Raw genomic sequence first — 20751 nt, 5'->3', positions numbered from 1 at the left:
ACTGCGCAGGAGCCCTCTCTGCTACTGCACTGATGCTTTCCGAAATCAACCAATAGGCGTCCTCCCTCACACGTGACGTCACAAAGTAGCCCGTTCCCTCCAGCGGCAGGGAGCTTCATTTTCTGATCTGCTTTGTGCTAAAATGGAGGCTGGCCTCTCGCCCTGAGTGGATTGCCTTCCTGGTTGAGCGTTTCCTCGGTTGACATGCAATAAAACTGCCGACACAATGGTCGTGGACGCGCCTAATTCCAACGGGCCTTTTCAGCCGGTGGCCCTAATGCACTTCAGAGGTACGTACGGCGGAGATTCGTCGTCCTGTAATGTCGCGGGGAATTAAGGGGGGAAAGGTGTGTGTGTTGCTGTCCGGTCTTCGTCTGGCTTCGTGTAACAAAATGGTAAAATGAAGACGAATACTAGCACTGGTGTACATGGAGACAACTTCGGAATTGTAAACCTTCCTCCATTCGCTTTTTTTATGCTAACCCGAAACGCTCAATTGACTAGCTAGCTGGCTAGCTAACTAGCTAGCTGGAAGACCCACTTTGCCCATCCCCCAGCGACAACCAGTGACGCGAACGGAAGTGTTCAAAAACTAAAAAGGTTTTCAGTTTTAAAATAGACATTTGTTATATTTCTACTTGCGGACTTTAAATGATTGAATCTTAGCATAGTATAATTCATTGAACGTTTGTCTAGCGCCCCCTTTCTAATGTTTTCAAGGGCACGCTAATAAATGCGTCGATAAAACATGTATAGGACTGTCCTAGAAACTGAGAAGATTGTCAAAAGTTTGTTTGTTGTCATTCAATTGAAACGCTTACATTCTAGATTTATTAGAAATTAACTGAAATATTCCTTATTTATCATTTCAATATTGCTAATAAGTCGAAGCGCCATGTCAAACTTACGGATCGATCGCTGGATCATGCCCGGAAAATGATCTAATCCGGCCAGGCGTACATTTGAGTCTATCAAAATAACAAGAGTTTCTAGGTCATTTATATCGAAAGGTATGTTTTTATTTTCAAATAATTGTACACTAAATGCTCTCTCTGGCCTATAGGGCAGTGTTGAGGTTGCAATGTGGTGAGTTGGTTCAGGTGTCATTTACTCACCTGCTAAAATAAACTAGTAAACACATACAATGCCAAACATAATCTTTTTTTTCACCATTGTTTATGACTAAATGTGTTTAGAAAATGTCCCCCGTCATCCGTGATTATGACGGGGGTTACTTAAATAGGTTAAATGATAAAGCATAATATTGAATTACAATGGTAAGAATCTGGAGTTAACACTCTTACTGATCCGGCCCGTCCGATAACAGAATGTCTGGCTTTGGGGCTGGATCCAAACTTTAGTTGGAATTCCCTGTGTTAAAGTTTGGGTGCAGCCCTACTGTAGTCGGTAGTAGTCTGTAGCCTGTACGGCCCTTTGAGACTTCTTGTGATTAAGGGCTACACACATAAATATAATTTGATTTCAAAAAGAAGAATATGTTCTGGTGTGTGTGTATATGTATATATGTGTGTATATATATATGTATATATAAAATAACACATGGGCCTTTTAAAAATTTCTCCCACCGTACCTATCTGCTTTTATCTTACTTTTCGCAAGGCTATTTGGGACGCACCGCACATTAGGAATCAGGAATTGAGGGTGAAGAGTTATTTCATGCTCGTCCCGGTGGTTTTTGTTAGTGTAGCATTAAAATAGTGAAAGTAAGTAAGGGGCTGTTTCATATGCATTCCGAATGCCAAAGCAAACTTCCAAAAAGGTGAGAAGTTTATTTGAGCGCCTCCAAGAAATGCAAGCGCCACAAAAGGTGTTTGAAGAGGCTGCAGTTATGACTCAAGCCAGATGATGGTGTCAGCGAGTAGGAAATCTCCAAATTCCTGATCGCACCTTTAAATAGCCTACTAGTGATACTTTTCTATATCTTAATAATTTGAATTGTCTTTTTGTCATTTCTATCAACATGGTGAAATTTCCTATGCAAAGATATTCAATATGCTATACTTCTTCAGAGTGACGTGTGATAAAGATTTTCAAGATAAAATATGAGATAAATGACTGTCAGGGCAATAAGGCTAAGCTATTTACAATGTAGAACTTGGAGAAGTCATAATAGTAGTGCAATGAAAGAGTCGTGCATCATAGCAATAATGCAATGTCTTTTTTTTCTAAAGTAGTACTATAAACATTTTGCAGTAACAATTATTTCTAAATAAGTTGCAAGACGCATATTTTCAGTTTTGCTTGCTTATTTAGGGTGGTTGTTCTTCCTTGTTTTATGGTGATATGATATTTAAATGTATGCCATAATCAGCAATACTAAAACAAAAGACTTGTTGATTGATAATGAATCCAAACTATATGCCATTTTTGTTGTTTTGATTGCTTTGAACAAAATAAGGAACTTAAGTTTCTTAGGCAGTCCTTTGTGCAATTCAATTTTGGTTAGCTAAACATCGAGTCACGGTAACTTGTAAATATTTTTGCCTATTTTTCTGTTCTCTTTAATGTCCTAATACATGTTTAGACAGGAGTGCCTAGTCTAATCTCATTTTACACAATGTTTGGCCACTTTAACATTCAATTCTATTTGTATTTTTCCCCTCGTATTTTTTAACCTCCATTAGAAGAGTGTAAGCGTTATACCCTCATTTATGTGGGAAATAGAATTATCGTAATTGTCATTGACACAACGTAGAAAACGTTGTTTACGGCGACGCGTCGCACTCTAGTATAAACGTGAGAAAAGAGAAATTATGAAAAATAATATTCAATACATACAGGGTGTGTTTGTAGAATGGTCTAAGTTGTTAGCCCATCTAAAACAGTGCAAAGACATTTATCGGCAACTTTGTTCAAAAATAGGAGTAAAGAAATACTATATTCTTTCAATAATGCTAATAGGTCAAATACCCTACTCGTATACTTTTTCATGATATTCTAATACTTTTAAGATAGGATATTTGAGTGTATGCCAAAATCAGCTACATTAAAACAGGACTAATCAATCCAGAATGGATGGCATTTTTGTTGTTTTAATTTAATTACAGAAAGTAAGGAACCATAGCCCTATATTCTAATTTTCTGAGACAGTCCTGTATGAAGCTCAATTGTGGTTTGCTTGATGTCAAGTTACTATAAACTCTGTGTTCTTGTTTTTCATTTTTTTTCCATTAGGAGAGTAGGTGTGTTACCCCGAGTTACTTGCAAAATAAATATGTGTGTATCCATTGAAACTGACAATGTGTGCAACGAGACATTGTGATTAAGGGCTATACAAATAAGCATGACTTGACACTCCAGGATGAATATGTAATAAGACTCAAATAAACAAATTATTTTAAAATAGCCAATATTTACAAGGTGTGCTTGTAAAATGGTCTGTGATTGCATCAGGTAATGGTGCAATGATAAGTAGCGGCAACATTGTGCAAAAATGAGAGGAACTAAATAAAAGACTAATACATGATTAATAGGAAAACCTAGATCTTTATTTATTACCGTCTTGCCTGCCTGTTAGAGGCGGTAATGGCCTTGCGTAAGCCTTTTACCTTTAAGGGACCCGTATCAACATGGTGGGCAGCAGGTCAAGGAGGAGGTGAGAAATGTCCTTAATAATGCAAGCCTGTAATATCCTCCAGACTGGGAAGAGACCAGCCCATGATTTTCTGAAATCATTCAAAGTTCTCTTATGGAGAAGCGGCAACATTGTTCTTTTTCTGTATTATGCAAATATCTTGACATGGTACAGTTTTATCATTCAAAAGCAGAATATGCAGAGCAAACCCTGAAAATGAACTTTTGGATCAGAAGTTTAGCAAGGAAAAGTAAAGTAATGACCTGACTACCTAAAAATTAATGGTTAAGTGCGTTTACAAGGTGGTTATTTTTACTGTCCTTTGACAATTAGCCGCCTGCAAAATTACAATTGCAAATTCTGCATTGATGAATGAAAAACAGTTTATGGAAGTGTATTGAGTGAGAATCCTGAAAGAACACATTCACATGATTTAGTCTGTGTATTGCTTACGTCTAAACTAAGTGCAGATTTTTAAAAGTAGAGAGGTAGTTCGATATAGTGTCGCAATGTTTAAATTAATGTGGGTCAATGCTTCCTGAAAAAAAAACAGATTTAAGAGAATTCATAATCTGTTTGTTAGTTCCTAATACCATTCTTTTGTCAATCCTTCTCCTAGTAGATGTAAATATGTCTTTTTTAAGACACAGCAATGCTAGACTTGCCCTCTCACACTCTGTACAAAGGACATAGTTGAGTTTGAAAGGCTCCACTGTACTCTGAAACACGGCCTTAGTTGCAACCCAGGGCAATCATTGATTACATTCTATTGAGTCCCCCAAGCCGCTGACTTCTATGTCTCAGTCTGTATATTATGGTCCTCACACACAAGCAATGTGCAGGGTTCTTACGGGTGCTTGAAATCCTTGAAAACGCCTGAATTTATTTTAATCTTGTTTTGAAGATCAGAAAAAGGCTTGAATTTCAGCTGAAATGTCTGAAATTGTTGCTATTGCCATGTTTCTCAGCACTCGGACTATAGACCAAGCAATAAATGAAGTTTTTTTTTTTTTAATGCGTGAAAACTTTGCCGACACGCCTGCTTCGGGGGCTTGTCATTATGATGTCGTCAAGTGAAGCGTCACCGCCCCCTTACTAGTTGCACCCAAGAGGACAGCTCTTTGAAAGTGCTCGATTTGGGCCATTAAAATGGTGTACAAACCCTGAATGTGTTTAACAATCTTTAGGTCTTGTTCTTTTCTTGTTCTTTCACCCATGTTTTTTTTTTATCCTTGTTTTAAGTCAAATGACCTGGTGGTTGTCCAACTTCAGGCTTTGCTTTTCCATTGGCACTTCGTCAGCCACTTTGACATGGAAATGAGAACCTTATTGGCCCCCTTTTCTTGCCCTGAAAGTCAGTATAACAGGGAGGGGAATAATTAGTACAAGATAAAGTCCTCCTGGGTGCATTGAGTCAATTTTATTTTTCAAAATGTCTTAACATCAAACCAGGCTGTTATGAAACCGGGTGAGACCATTTATTTAAATGAAGAATGACAAGGTTGAGATAAGCTGAGTCACGGGTTTAACTCGCACAGTTTTAAAATAATAAATAAATAACAGTTTTGATTCTTTAACATCGCCAGTAATCGCACAAGTGCTAACGAATATCACAACCAGAGCGTGCCCCCTTTTAAGTCTTAGCTTTAAATAAAAACCACATGAACTGTTTGTCATTTTCTTCTAAACTCTACTCCTGCAGCATGTGCTTAAGAAATTGTGGAAACCTTTCTAAATGAACTGGTGTCTTTCTGAGTTAAAGAGCTATCTGTTGTAAGGCCTCCATTTTTGGTAATTGTATTTTTTTGGGTGTTGCAAAGCATACCTTTGAAGGCATCGTTTTACAAATCTTGATGTTGCATTCATGCCGTTGCACTTGTGACATTCTGCAGCCTCATAATGAAGTCTGTTTTTTTGTTTTTACTTTGCCCAGAACACAGGTAACTGCTGCTAGTTATCTCTCTTTGAAGCTTATCCAAGCAAAAGTAGTTCAATCCTCATGGACTGATTATTAATAACCTTTTTTTAAACAGGCAGCAGTTAGTGTAGTCCTGACATATTCGCAATAATGACACCAGTCTTCTTTCGCATGCCCTTGCTCGTAGCCATCACTGGGTTACAGTTATATCAGTCACAATGCGGTTTCCATCAATTTTATGATTATGATACAGACTCATTGTTTTAACCAGCTGATACAAGTATTTTTAGGGTCACACTCGACACAGAAAGTTTATTACACAGGCAAGACTCTGCTTATGTAACTAAAGGAAGGAGGTTTGGAACCAGACTCTGGTGCATAGCCTGGCATCTCCTATAACGTTTCATTTATCCTGGTAGCAATTTTTGGCAGGGAGATGTTTCTGGTCATGCAGATGAGAAGGGGGGTGGTAAATATTGCTTTTGTCCTCTACAGTTAATGCGAGGGTCCTGTATGGCTGTGCTGTATTAAATTATACAGTAGTTAGCGCTGAAGAATTTTTTTTATTTGAAAATACCTTTTATCCCTTTTTAAATGCAACTCTCAGTTTAAGTTCAACTGGGAGTGCTTGCTTTATATTCAGAAAAGTACATCTCTGCTGGTTGTGCAATATTGTATGCTACTGGCTAATGTGTAATCACTCTGTTTGGGGCATTACTGCAAGCAGAGTATTATGTTATTTATTGACAAAAAATGAAAACCATTTGTGAAAAATTATTTTGATATCGCACAATGCTAGTTGCTTTCTAGAAATGTCTGTAATGCTTTTCGTCACTGTGTTTTAAACATTTTAACAATACGGGTTGAATAAGTATTCGTTCTATGTATTTGTTTATAACGTATTTGTTTATATCTAAAAAAAAACCTTAAAGTTTGGGTATGCAGAATGTTTCCACTTCTCAGCTCAAGTTGACATTGCAAATAAGAAATATTTTGACCCTTCTTTTGAGTTTAAAGTTCACAATCATGCTGAAACACACGGAAATCGAGCAAAATTACGTTGTTACGGACGAATGCTGGAAAATGGAGAAAACAAAGTCCTCCTAAAAGATGTGATTTATAATAAACGCAAAAGGCACGAAGAGGGAAACAACTCTTTGGTTTATCTGATGATGAATCAAACTTTGAAGCAACGTTAAGTGTTGTCAATACATTTTAATTATGGCTGCACATATTTAAGGTTTGTCACATATAATGCTTCATTTGAATCGAGCACAAAAAAGGGGATCAAAATTGAACACCAATTTTCAATCAAAAGTTAGGGATGCACATTATACACGAGTAAACACTTTAGAAAAACATTTGTGTTGATAATGTGTTCTCATTATTCCTCACTAATATTGAATGATGGAATTTATCGCACCATGGCCCTTGTTTAATAAATGTGTGTCAATATATTAATTTACTTATTCAATGACAGCGCTTTTCGTCATCTCAACAAGCATGGTCCAATAATGGTGCCCATCATTTTTTTTCTCTTTTGAATGTATCTGGGCCATGGCCATTCACCCACTTCCCAAATATCTGGTCGTTACATCGCTTTAATGTCTGCTTGCCTTTTTTTTTTACATTGTCATTATCAGCCCTCTGGGTTTCAAAATAGCCCTGGCCCCTGAGTCTTCATGACTCACTTGCTTGCTCACATCGCTAGCTCAGTCGCTGTGTTCAGTATTCGCTCTTGACAGTTCCGCCTACCCCATCCTCCCCTTGAACTCGCTCTTGTTAAAACTTGGCCTCCTCATGGCCAATGTATCAGGTGAAGCTCGAGATACCCTGTCAAGTCGGCCATGTTTAACCCCCCCTTCTCCTGCCTGCCTTTTTCTGCAGATGTGGCCCCTGCGGAGCAGGAAAAGCTCTTCATCCAGAAGCTGCGTCAGTGCTGCGTTCTCTTCGATTTCTTGTCAGACCCGCTAAGTGACCTGAAATGGAAGGAGGTGAAGCGGGCGGCACTGAGCGAGATGGTGGAGTATATCACCCACAACAGGAATGTCATCACAGAGCCCATCTACCCAGAGGTTGTTCACATGGTCAGTGGAGCTGCTTTCTGATGGGGCAGGGTGGGAACAGGCTGCCGCAAACATGATGATGTAGGTGAAAACCAGTCAGAGAATAGGGGCTAACTGGTTAACTGAGTTTCATTTTTACACTGCCCACTAGAATTACATTTTCATGGGAAATGAACAAGTGAGTAGAAACCAGAAATGGTGTCTATATCAGAAGCATTTTAGCAGAGCTCTGTGTATTAATCATTTATTATCCAATCACAAAATATTTGAAGCTTAAAGTTATTCCCAAACAGAACTTTTTTTCTTGAGTTAGACACAGAATGTCAAGTGTTTCTTCCCACAATTATACAAATATGTTGTTATATATTCTATGTGCCGACGGATTTGTGAAATTTCGTCTCGAAGTTGACGCATCTGGCCCGTTTTCTGTAGACTCGTGACATCATTGAAGCAACAAAATTTTGGAAGTGGCAAATCATATCAACACAACATGTAAGGAGAGCGCAGAAACAGACAGCGATTGTAGTGAACAGATTTGATCTAAAACTGAGTTTATGGCAGTTTATGATGTCCCTGACAAACATCTAGGGGAAAAATTGCTATAGTGCCAGAGAATTAGATATGCAGCCATATCAATTCAAACCAGTGGGTTTGACGAGGGCAAACTTGACATTTGTGATCAAGAAAAGGACTGATCGTTTCCCGAAGATTGGTAGTTTCTTTTAAGATCTTTCTTCCCAGATAGTGTTCGGTCTAATTACCAGTTTCTATCCCTTTTTCACTGAAGTAATCTAGAAAAAAATTGGGGAGCAGTTTGCTTAAAAGTACACAACGCTGGGAGTGGGCCATACTAAAAAAAAACAGAATAAATGTACTGATTTCTTCAAAGCAACCCTCTCCGGAATTCACTGAGCACAAATATCAGGGCCTTTCCACACTTGTATTCTTAATGAATGTTGTCGAATATTTTACAATATTTTCGTCCTTTGGCCAGCGAAAATGACCAATAGTATTGTAGCATTCCCTCATTCTCCGCAAAAACTACCAACACTTTGCTTAAAACACTCGTAAGCTCTTTAAATAACAAACGCGTAAATCAATATGGCAACTGGCTTTCAAGCGAGCTGGTCTTACTCTGACTATATCAAAGGTTGGGATGTTAAAGACAGGGTGTCTTCCAGGTTCATTATCTCGGAAAATATTTGGAATTCACCAATTTAAATATACTTAGATTTTATGCAAAACCCATATACTATTTCCTCACATTCTGGGTTTTTAAGAATTTGGTATTACCTTTCAAATGTAACTATAATCCGGATTTTTCGATGCTTGTATTTTCCACTCAAGTCCTGAGTCTGACATTTGGAGGACAACCAATTATCTGTCCTTTGTTGTAATTGTTGCTGTTTTTCTATAGCCAATTCTTAGACACTGATACTGCCATTAGCATAAGAGGCTCCCCCTGCAGAAGCCGGCAGTCATGCGTGTGACCTTTGCTATGTTTTCATTTTTACTCTGAGCCTTCAGAAGCATATTGCAGTGATACCACAGCAGGCCTATCTACCTTGCAGTCCTGTCAAACAAGGCTCCTTGTGTCTCAGTGGGCCACCTGCATTGTCCCATGATCGCCCAATCTGGTACAGCAGCCCACAGGCGGAGTCAGTTGACACGGCGAGAGGCTACAGTGCCAGATTCTTGTTATTGTCAGCCGAACCCTCGCAGCCCACAGTTACACAGGGGATTAAATACAAAATTGGACCAATAAATAAGATATAATTTGGAACCATTAACGTTCAGCTGCACTATTGAATCTTTTTGTCCTTTGACCAGGTTGCTATGAAGGCTTTAAATGGTTAGAACATGAGATATGGTTATATTTGGGTGAGAGCAAGTTTTGATCATGGGCCATAATCTTTTCTCTTCAGTTAGTGTTAACATTTAATCTCTAATAGTATTTTATTTCATTGTAAACTCGGTACTATACTTAAACCTGATTTAAATTTTATCCAGATCTTTATAATTATGCAACTGTTTTGTGCTTATATTTACTTGGTTCCAGCTGCCACCTGATGATTAAAAGCTAGTATTTAAAAGAATGTAGTTGGTTTTCTAATGGCAAATTTTCTTTCTGCCTCCAGTTTGCTGTGAACATGTTTAGAACCCTGCCTCCTTCGTCCAATCCTACGGGAGCAGAATTTGATCCTGAGGAGGATGAGCCAACACTTGAAGCGGCGTGGCCACACCTCCAGGTTGTGACGTGTTTCATGATGGGTTCCTTTCATCCATGATCAGAAGAATGCATCATCTTTTCAATTATGTAGCACGAGAGGCTGTTTTTTTATTTAACATTCACTTACTCATATTAATGCAAGTCTGTTTGTTTCCATTACAGCTCGTCTATGAATTTTTTCTTAGGTTTTTAGAATCACCCGACTTTCAGCCCAACATAGCAAAGAAATACATTGACCAGAAATTTGTTATGCAGGTAAGAAAATGAGGTTGTCTCTCAACAACCGCTTGCCAATGCAGGCTAAGATTTTGACAACACTATAGGAAAGTAATTAAGCTTTGAAAATGCATTTGAGATGCTTTTTCAGTTTGGGTGTGCTCAATGTAACACATTCTCTGTCTTAAAATCTAAGCTTCTAGAACTTTTTGATAGTGAAGATCCAAGAGAACGAGACTTCCTCAAGACCACTCTTCACAGGATTTACGGGAAGTTCCTTGGCCTAAGGGCTTACATCAGAAAACAGATCAATAACATTTTCTATAGGTTAGTTCATTTTTTACTTAGCATCTGCATGTCCTTCTCTCTGATAGGCATATTAATATCTGCCGTTTTATGCTTAGAATAATTATAAACTGACATTCTTTTTTTTAGATTTATCTATGAGACAGAGCATCACAATGGTATTGCTGAACTACTGGAAATACTTGGAAGGTTTGCCTAATTTTTACTTCTATTTTTAACATTAAACGTACATTGCCAACGGACAGTTATATTTTTTTTCCAGCATTATCAATGGATTTGCCTTACCTCTTAAAGAAGAGCACAAGATTTTCCTGTTGAAGGTTTTATTACCTCTACATAAAGTGAAATCACTCAGTGTCTACCATCCACAGGTACATGGTGTCTACTTTGCTAGATATGCAAAATGAGTGCAAATGTACCACATATGTTAAAATATGCAAATGTCTATCCTCTTGTAGTTGGCTTACTGCGTGGTGCAGTTTTTGGAAAAGGACAGCACTCTAACTGAGCCGGTAGGGCGACACTTTTTTTTTCGTTTTGTCTTAGGCACAAACCGCTAATTCCTAACATTATTCTCTGACCGTGCTTATCCTGCAGGTTGTCATGGCTCTCCTCAAGTACTGGCCAAAGACTCACAGTCCAAAGGAGGTGATGTTCCTCAACGAACTTGAGGAAATTCTGGACGTTATTGAGCCGTCAGAGTTTGTCAAGGTGCAGGAGCCCCTTTTCCGGCAGCTGGCGAAATGCGTCTCCAGCCCGCATTTCCAGGTACTGACTCCATCGAACTCATCCTGGGAGGTCTATTCATTATTTCGTCATCATGCTAAGATGCTGTGTGTTCTCTCTAGGTGGCAGAACGAGCCCTGTACTATTGGAATAACGAGTACATCATGAGTCTGATCAGCGACAATGCGGCCAAGATTCTCCCCATCATGTTCCCCGCTCTCTACCGCAACTCCAAGACCCACTGGAACAAGTAAGTTGTCACTTTTGACGCTTGGGTGCTGCATTCTCCCTCTGACTGCACCAACCATCCTCCTGCGTAACACCCGAGTGAAACAATGCATAGTCAAATGTCACATGGTGTGTTCAAGTGTGACTATAGTACCCCCAAGCTATTTGAAAGGGGATTAAATGAAATGATCTGCATTTATATAACGCTTTTCAAGTCAATGACTTCCCAAAGCGCTTTACATTGTGCTTCACATTTCCCAATAGCGGCCGTGATCTGTGCAGCCATGTAAGGCGCTAACCTGCTTATTGGGGGTTCAATGTCTTACCCAAGGACACTTCGACATGTAACACGGACAAGCCGGGATTCGAACTGGAATCCCTTAATCCTAAGACGATCGCTCTACCTCCTGAGCTACTGCCGCCCCTAAAACCAAAATACTGTGAAATGTGTAATCTTAAACGCAACTGTATCAGTAAAAGTATGTCCCGTTGTCACACATCTTGCCATTTAATTAATTTCAATGCTCATCGGAAGCCACTTGAAGACAGTCCAAGAAAAGAAAGACGGGGAGCCCCTTTGCAGTTTACTGTAATGCAGTATTCTCGCGGTTTACATTTTCACAGTTAATCTGTTCCATAAGAAGCCTTAATAAGTGAATATCCATATTTATCAGGGGTGGAACGTTATGCTTCGGTCATGATTCGATTGTATCACGATACTAAGGTGCCATATGATTAATTTCACCGTTCTCTATATTTGCGATTCTACAAGTATTGCGATTGAACATAATTGATGATAGCGATTTAATTTTCTTTCCTAACAATCTAACGATTTAAATTATACACTTCTGGGTCAATAAATCACTACTGATGTTCAAACATTGCACATCAATTTGTCAGTGAAAAAAGAATTACCTCCTGTTATGATGATATCAACTTAATATTAATAATGAACACCTTCATGAGGAAGAGTAATGAAATGGTCAATAAATCAAGTCAAAAATTAATCAATGAATCATTATTAACTTTCCTTTTATTAAAACAAATATTACTGTGTAAAATTTCAGCCCGTTAGTTTAAAACATTTTGAGGAACAATGGACAGGTGAGGTAACAGGTCGTAAGGTCTTTGACCCGACTTTTTGGTAATTAATTGCAAAAAATGAGGTCTACAGATGCAGCTAACAGCAGTAGACAAATGTCTCTTTTCTTGAATTTCATTGGAGTTTGAAAACAAACTGGTAAACAATAAAAGGAGGTATGTAACTAAATGAACATAGTTTCTCTTAGAAACTGCATAAAAAAACAATTACACGGTTTAACCTTGATTACTTGACATCAACTTGATAATGAACTTGTAAACCCAATATTGTTTTGCTTGGTGTATCATAAAGCTTATCAAACTTGTACAGCATGTCTTTCAACGCTGGTTTGTTAACCCTATTGAACAAAAGCATTTCAGCAGTGATGTATCGTGTGATACAATCTGTTGGCATGTTAGCTGCTTTCACTGGCACATCCTTGAAACAACAAGGTTTGCAGACCACTTATTTGGTATTTGGGGGCTTACCGCTGTATCTCGGTATAAACCCACAATGTCCAAAATACTAACATAATACATGGTTTTGAAACTAAAAGTTGCGCTGCCATATCAGATGGCAGATTTCGTTTGCCTTGCATGTCTGTCTCATCCTGTTGATGTCATTTCTTCGACATTTCGGTCATGGGTGGTCACAAATGGAGGTGTAAAGAAAAAAATAGTCAAAGATAAAACCACGATATATAAATCTGTTTTTCCCCCCACCCATATATATATATATATATATATATATTACAGTGGCTTGCAAAACTATTTGGCCCCCTTGAATCTGTCCATAGGGGACAACAGTCATATACTGCACAAATCTGGCCTTTTTGGAAGAGTGGCAAGAAGGTAGCCATTTCTTAAAGATATCCATAACATGTGTTGTTTAAAGTTTGCCACAAGCCACCTGGAAGACACGCCAAACATGTGGAAGCAGGTCCTCGGGTCAGATGAGACCAACATTGAACTTTTTGACAACAATGCAAGACGCTATGTTTGGCGTAAAAGCAGCACAGCTCATCGCCCTCAACACACCATCCCCACAGTCAAACGTGGTGGTGGCAGCAGCATCATGGTTTGGGCCTGCTTTTCTTCAGCAAGGACAGAGAAGATGGTTAAAATTGATGGGAAAATGGATGGAGCCAAATACAGGACCATTCTGGAAGAAAACCTGACTGAGTCCGCAAAAGACTTGAGACTGGGACGGAGATTTGTCTTCCAACAAGACAATGATTCAAAACATAAAGCAAAAGCAACAATGGAATGGTTCACCAAAAGACATATCAGGGTGTTAGAATGGCCAAGTCAAAGTCCAGACCTCAATCCAATTGAAAATCTGTGGAAAGAAATGAAAACTGCTGTTCTCAACCGCTATCCATCCAACCTCATTGAGCTCGAGCTGTTTTGCAAAGAGGAATGGGCAAAAATAGCAGTTTCTCCATGTGCAAACCCGATGCAGACATAATCCGAACGACTTGCAGCTGTAATCGCAGCAAAAAGTGGCGCTACAAAGTATTAACATCAATGGGGCTGAATAGTTTTGCACGCTCACTCTTTCGTTTTTCATTTGTTAAAAAAAGTTTGAAATATCCAATAATGTGTGTTCCACTTCATGATTGTGTCCCACTTATTATTGATTCTTCACAAGAAATTAGTTTTAGATCTTTGTTTGAAGTCTGAAATGTGGCAAAAGGTCACAAAGTTCAAGGGGGCCAAATAGTTTTGCGAGCCATTGTTTATGATTTTAAATATATTCCATGATTTGCGGCAAACATTTTTTCCAACGGTACGTTTGCTGTTTTTCCGCGCAAATTAAATAGGTACGTGTCATGTCAAAGACTCTTAATATAGTTAGATGGCTGGTGCCAACTAGGTAACGTTGGTGTCTTTCTTTTGCCATTTCTTACTATGTTAACGGGACGCTTTTATTGCAATAAACCAGCGACTCAAAACAGTAATCTTCTGAATATTACATATTGAAAACTTATGGGCTCTACCATAAAGCTTATTATGCTGAAATGAACTATTTATCAATAGATAAAACAGGAGACGAATGTTCAGAAGCTAAAACGTAATTTTGTCAAAGTAAATATTTTTAATATCCTCAAGTGGATTTTTTTCTACACTGTGCAAATGGCATGTGCTTCACTGTTCTATTACATTCCCCCAGAATGTAGTTACAAAGTAGTTTTATTAATGTCTGCAAGGGAGGACATTTTGCGCCAGGGGTACATTTGAATGTGGTTTTTATTCTGTTTTCTGCCTCAACGGCTAAAATGCCACAGACCATATATCATGGATCCAACAGTTGTATCCATTCATATGTAGTGTACGTCTGATGCCGTCAATCTGCGTATGGCGCACATTGTGAACAGATGGGACGCATCAATGGAGTCTTCTTTTGGGGCGAGGCCAAACAAGCACTTTGCACTGTTTGCATAATGACGTCGCTCCAGCTTTTCCCCCCGAATCTAATTGCTCGCACGCTCCATGTAAAATGGGTTATTAGTTTTTCACTACACATGTATTCGATTCATACGGATTGTTCCAATTAGCTTCCGGGAAACAAGGCAGTTCTGAGTTGTTTCGGTGTAAAGGCTCTTGTACAAATAATTACACACGGTCAGGGATTATCACTGGAACTTATTTTTTTTTATAATATGTAATGTCATTGTCCCGTTTGCCACCGCAGGACCATTCACGGCCTCATCTACAATGCTCTGAAGCTTTTCATGGAGATGAATCAGAAGCTCTTTGACGACTGCACACAGCAATTCCGGGCTGAGAAAAACAAGTAGGGATCACTGACGGCATCTTTTGATTTCTAATCACCATATTCCAATGTCCTGAGTGATGGAGGGGTATAACATTTCTTTTTGTTCATTTTTAACACAACAGGGAGAAGGCCAAGTCGAAAGAGCGCGAAGAAGCTTGGATCAAGATCGAGAACCTCGCCAAGTCCAATCCACAGGTGAAACACCAGGTTCTCATTGCCCCAAGTGTCCATTTCAGTGTTTTTTTTTTTTTTAAGGTTCTGTTATAAGATAATTCTGTTTTGTGATTATTTACCAAACAAAAACAATTGGAATTAACAGTTAATAGTCACAATGAAGCTTGTAATTTGTGCAGAACATCTTGATTTGTTCTTCTCTGCATGCCATTTGACATCTTTTTTTTCCATCCCCACCCTGCTTTTGTTTTTTCCTCCCCCGCTTCCCCCCACCCTTTTTGGACCCAGTTCTGTGTGCTTGTCGATCCCTCTGACTTCAATAGTCCAGTAGCAATGGAGACGGATGTTCCTTTGATAGAAGATGTTCAGAGGTTAAAAAAGACAGTTGAGGAAGGCGCAACTCAGGTAAACCTGGCTTCTCTCTGTCTTTATTCAACTTTCCCTCTTTGCACTTTTATTTTTGTGGGGTCACACAAGAGACACGCTCTGTACAAATTACAGTTCATTTGTGTTATAGGGATCAAAGGCTTTTGTATACGGACATTCTCTAAAATCTGGTCAGAAAATGGTTCCCGTCTTTTCTCGACTATAAGATGCACTGTGTTAAAAGGCGCAGTCTCTCTAGCTGGTTCTATTTCTGCTTTTAACACTTCACAAAGGCGAACCACATGATAGGGTGGGATACCCCTTTGCTTGTGACCGCGTTACAAGAACACTCAAGTATACAAGTATGCATATTTTAAAATATAACAAAAGCAAAACTGAGATTTGATTTGGTTTATATAAGTATTGATTACAAGGTAAAAAACACGTATAAAACAATTTAAGTAAAGAGCTTGTGCAAGACTTTTTTTTTTAATTGGTAATTAGGATCCAAATTGTCCCTTGATGTGAATGAGCGAGTGAGTTGTCTCTCTGTGTGCCCTGCGACTGGCTGGCAACCAGTTCATGGTGTCCCCTGCCAACTGCCCGAAGTTAGCTGGGATGGGCTCCAGCACCCCCGCAATCCTACTGAGGATACGCGGTGCAGATAATGGATGGATGGATGATTACAAAGTAAAACACACGGATAAAACGACATTTTCAGAAAAGAGCTGGTGCAAAACTCAAATTTTTTACTAGTAATTAGTTTCAAACCAAACCGTCGAAATACCCGTCCTCTGGTTCTGACCACAACAATTTCGCTAAATTCCCATTAAAAGGTTCACTTTCAGAGTCACTTTTTGTTCAATGCCAGCTTTTGCAAACAGTCCCGACAGACGCGCTTGCCCGAGCATTGACAAGCCATTCTTTCCATTATAATCCACTGGAGGTTTCTGCGTCACCGTAGTCCTGGTCTTGGTAGAAAAATGACAGTTTCATGAAACAAAAGTGCCAAGACGATAACGCTAACTTTCAAATTGCTAGATACGCTACGGCATGCGTGAGTACTTATGCAAATTAGGTTTGCCGTCACATGTGCTTATGCACAAGCGGGACGCAGGAGATGTATAGAAGACACGTGAGGATCTTCAGATTTTACCCCAAAATATTGTAAGCCTATGACCCGGCTAAGGCCCGAACCTGTGACCTCCCGGATTTGCGGGGGGTGCCCAACCCTAAGGCCACCAAGCTGGTTTCAGCCGCCCCTATTCATCACAGACAAAGGGCACCCCATGTGCTCTGCACAATTTGAAGAAAATCTGAAACTTTTATGTGCGGTTTATGGTCGTGAAAATATGGTTTTAGGGATTTGGGTCTCCCTTGTATTTTTGTAACACATTCCTCATCTACATACCCTGATAGGTTCCCAATTTAGCTAAGGCTGTGAGTTTACACTATTTACCCAATTTAAAATAATTGAGTTAACTGAAATTAAATGCATTTTTATTCATGTGAATAAAAATGTCATATGGGAAATCCATTTTAGAATGGAGTAAAATTGAATTTGTCTTTGTCATTAACCACAACGTTGGTGCACATCATTTACGAGATTAGACATGGCACTCAAAGATAAACATGTAATGAAAAACTTAAAGGGACAGTGTGTAGTCTTTGGCCACTAGATGCCGCTGACGAGACTTTTACAAGGTTTTTTTGTTTTGTTTTGGGGATTACCCGTAGCAGCAAGATGTCTGTTTACTAGATTAGACATAGCACTCAAAGATGTAATAAAAAAACTTATCGGGACAATGTGTAGTCTTTAGCTACTAGATGCCGGTGTATGGTGTAGTTCAACCAAAAACAAGTGCTACAATGCACAGGGAAGAATACTAACTCCGGAGACTCCGTGACAAATCCCCCCATGTTCCTTTAAATTTTTTAACCGAGCCTTTTACAAGGTTTTTTTTGTTTTTTTGTTTAGGGGGCTTACCCGTAGCAGCAAGATGTCTGTTTACGAGATTGAACATGGCACTCAAAGATAAACATGTAATAAAAAACTTAACGGGACAGTGTGTGGTCTTTAGCCACTAGATGCCGCTGTATGGTGTAGTTCAACCAAAAACGAGTGCTACAACGCACAGGGACGAATACTAACTCCGGAGACTCGGTGAAAAATCGCCCCATGTTTCTTTTCATTTTTTTACCGAGCCTTTTACAATGTTTTTTGTTTTGGGGGCTCACCTTTAGCGGCAAGATGTCAGACAATCATGTCAGCGCCCTATGAGTCATCCTTATGTTATGTCAAATTTTAAAAAAAATTCTCAAACTAAAAGTGTTTAAAAACATATTTTTACGATCATTCCTGTATTTGTACTTATAATTGAAATCGTTATTGTTTTTTGTTTTGTATTAGGTTTTTCACCCCTTGGAGGCGCTAAATAAGATTTTGATAGGCAAAAGTATGATAGGCAATATTAACAATTTATTATAGAGGAGCTGCACCTACATTTTACACTTGAGAAAATGGTGCAATGAAGTTACCAGTGGCATTGTGCAAAAATAAGTATAGAAAAATTGGGAACATGACCTTTTTCTATACATAGTTATTTGTTTTTACAGTTTTGTGTGCTTGTTTAGGGCGGTGATGGCTCTTTGAAAGACCTGCTAAGTAATATTTATTACAATTAAGATACCTGAAAGGTATAACTATTGAATTGGTTCTGCTGAAATGTAAATTATTGGACAAAATCAATATTTTCCTCAATCCGACAGCAGGCTGGATTTACTGGGTTAGCACGTTCACTACACATGTCTGAAGTCCCTTGTTCATTTCCACCGACCCATCTCTCTGTGGAGTTTGTGTGTTCTCCCCATGCACGAGTGGCTTTTCTCAGGGCACACTGGTTTCCACCCACGATCCAAAAACATGCGTGGCAGGTCGATTGGGGATTTCAAATTGTCCTAAATTGTGAATGCTTGTATGCCTATATGTGTGGTTGGCAAGCATTTCAAGTTGTCACCTGCCCATAGCCCGATTTCAGCTGCAATGGGCTCCAGCACCCCATGTCACCCTAGTTGAGGATAAGTGTTTCGGAAAATGAAAAATAACTGAACGACTTGTCTCTGCCTGACAGCTGCAGCACGGCCAGTGGAAGGACCGGCCCATGGTGCGGCGCAAATCTGAGTTGCCTCAGGACCTCTACACCACAAAAGCCTTGGAGACCCACCGCAGAGCCGAAGACATGTTGACCACCCGTGACGGACTCTAAATCTTGGAAGCCCCCCACTTCTTCCCTCTGTCATTTTTCTTAACCCGCCCTCTTAGTTCTCGTCCATTCCGGCTGCCTCCTCCAGCGCAGCCCACTATGGCCTGTGACCAGAGCAGAAGTCCCATTTTCTCATTTTTCAGATTTCTGCGTTCTCAGGTTCTTTTTTTTTCTTTTCTTCCGGGGAGAAGGATGTCCATGTGTGTTCACGTGTCTTTGATCCCTCAGCATTGTCTCCACGTCGTCCGCTCGCGGTTAGATGTGTGGGCGTATAACAATGATGACAAAACGCCTGTTCCTGTGTTCTTTTTCTGGGGATTATGGAATCGAACAGATTTTTTCCCCTCTACACGGAAGGCAAAAAGGTCAAAGAAACGACTAAACTGTCCTGTCGTCACTTTTTCGTTTCTGTCTTTGAACGGAAACGGTCAGTGCCAAGACTGTCAAGTGTTTTTGTTCTTGCTCTGATTACACCAAGGGCACTTGACTTTGGTCTTTGGGGTTTTTGTTTTTTTGTTTTTAAAATGTGTGTTTTGAGCACACTTAACGACCAAACTCAGGCCTGTCAGTCACCTTGCAACGTCCAGCTAGGCAGTGAGGAAATATGACATTATTCTGTGCTGTGGGCACGTTATTCTGTTCTTTGTTTTCAAGTCCATGTGCCATTTGCCGCTGTTATGTACGCTTTGCTTTCTTGTGTTCACAGGCAAAGCTCGAAACCCAGACGGCCGGCGTGCCTGTTCGATTCAAACAGGTACGTCTGAATGTGACTTTGGACTAAAGAGTTTCTATATAATTGACTGACAAAAAGCTTCTAATTTATTATCGAGCTCTAGGTAGGTGTAGTTGCACTTAATAATTCAAATAAAACTACCAAAAATCCCCCTCGACCAAGTTGGCACGTTTCCTTGGCCGCGCTCGGTCCATCCGTCGGTGCCGTTGCGTCACGCGTGTTCCGATTTCTCCGTTTGATGTTCTAGTCGTCTCGTCCCATGGAGGTGAAATAGTTCGGGGCCTCCCCGGCCCGGAAAAAACAGCCGGTGTCGCACACATTCACAACTGACGCTGCGACTCGGCTCGTTTTAACTGTATGAATTACTGTATTTGCTTGAATGCAAAAAAAGTTGTAAATTCAAAAAGTACCATGTTAAACATGTACCTTTTACTCTGGAGGAATGCCATTCAAACAAACTTGATTTTTCTTGTTTCTAAAGAAAAAAACGAACCCATGCTTGCTGGGAAAGATGAATTTTTATGGGTTTTATGAGTTCCTTTTAGTGCATACGGGAAAGGTCCTGATAAAGAGACGAATAAATTTTATTTGGTGACTTGTCTTCTCGCGGATCTTTTTTGCTTTTAACAGTTTATTTTCGAAGCATAACTTAAGTGTCCTTTTGTATGTGACCACCTTGTACTATATGATTCATTTAATATTGTGTATATATGATTTACTTTGTTTCATGTAGTGTTATATATCTAGATGAATTTTGTACAAATTGTCCTGTACAGAATAAAACCTCCATAGCAAGTGAAAAATATCGATCTGGCATATATATTTCTTTCATCGCACCCCCAGTCTCTTCTGCATTGTGGTTTTTAAAAGTGTGCATTTTTTTCACTGTTAAATTAATGTACATGTGTTTCAATTACTGTAGATCGAAAGAAAATATATTTTCAACTGTTAATCCGTTTTGGCATTTTTATTTGTAATGACTAGGTCCAAACACAAGGGGGCAGCATTGGTTTTCTCATAGACCAATATATTGTAAGAGTATAGTAATGGGCTCATGACCAAGGCTCTGGC

At 39.3% G+C, this 20751-nt stretch overlaps 1 protein-coding gene across 2 annotated transcripts; it reads left to right on the top strand.

The window, feature by feature from the left end:
- The first annotated feature begins 77 nt into the window (after positions 1 to 77).
- ppp2r5ca (protein phosphatase 2, regulatory subunit B', gamma a) lies at positions 78 to 20489 on the top strand. Of its 2 annotated transcripts, XM_088353902.1 has the most exons (14): positions 78 to 290; positions 7401 to 7600; positions 9718 to 9828; positions 9972 to 10064; positions 10222 to 10352; positions 10461 to 10520; positions 10594 to 10702; positions 10790 to 10843; positions 10929 to 11099; positions 11180 to 11307; positions 15061 to 15162; positions 15267 to 15339; positions 15607 to 15723; positions 18816 to 20489. In XM_088353902.1, the coding sequence occupies exons 1-14, from the start codon at positions 227 to 229 to the stop codon at positions 18948 to 18950; spliced, it is 1548 nt and encodes a 515-aa protein (XP_088210028.1). In that variant the 5' UTR covers positions 78 to 226; the 3' UTR covers positions 18951 to 20489. The 2 variants fall into 2 exon arrangements, with proteins under 2 accessions (XP_088210028.1, XP_088210030.1); XM_088353904.1 differs by lacking the exon at positions 15607 to 15723.
- Positions 20490 to 20751: the final 262 nt, after the last annotated feature.

The sequence above is a fragment of the Urocampus carinirostris genome, chromosome 15, assembly GCF_059441175.1.
Source record: "Urocampus carinirostris isolate Australia breed hairy pipefish chromosome 15, RoL_Ucar_1.0, whole genome shotgun sequence".
Lineage (NCBI taxonomy): Eukaryota > Metazoa > Chordata > Actinopteri > Syngnathiformes > Syngnathidae > Urocampus > Urocampus carinirostris.
The sequence above is the reverse complement of the archived record's forward strand: the minus strand, read 5'-3'. Positions and strand labels throughout refer to the sequence as shown.

What these genes read in the sequence shown, in the direction of transcription:
- ppp2r5ca (XM_088353902.1), top strand. Translation starts at nt 227, where the DNA reads ATGGTCGTGGACGCGCCTAATTCCAACGGGCCTTTTCAGCCGGTGGCC. An exon ending in GGCCCTAATGCACTTCAGAG is followed by an intron (nt 291 to 7,400) that starts GTACGTACGGCG and finishes CTTTTTCTGCAG; the next exon opens with ATGTGGCCCCTGCGGAGCAG. An exon ending in ATCAATAACATTTTCTATAG is followed by an intron (nt 10,353 to 10,460) that starts GTTAGTTCATTT and finishes TCTTTTTTTTAG; the next exon opens with ATTTATCTATGAGACAGAGC.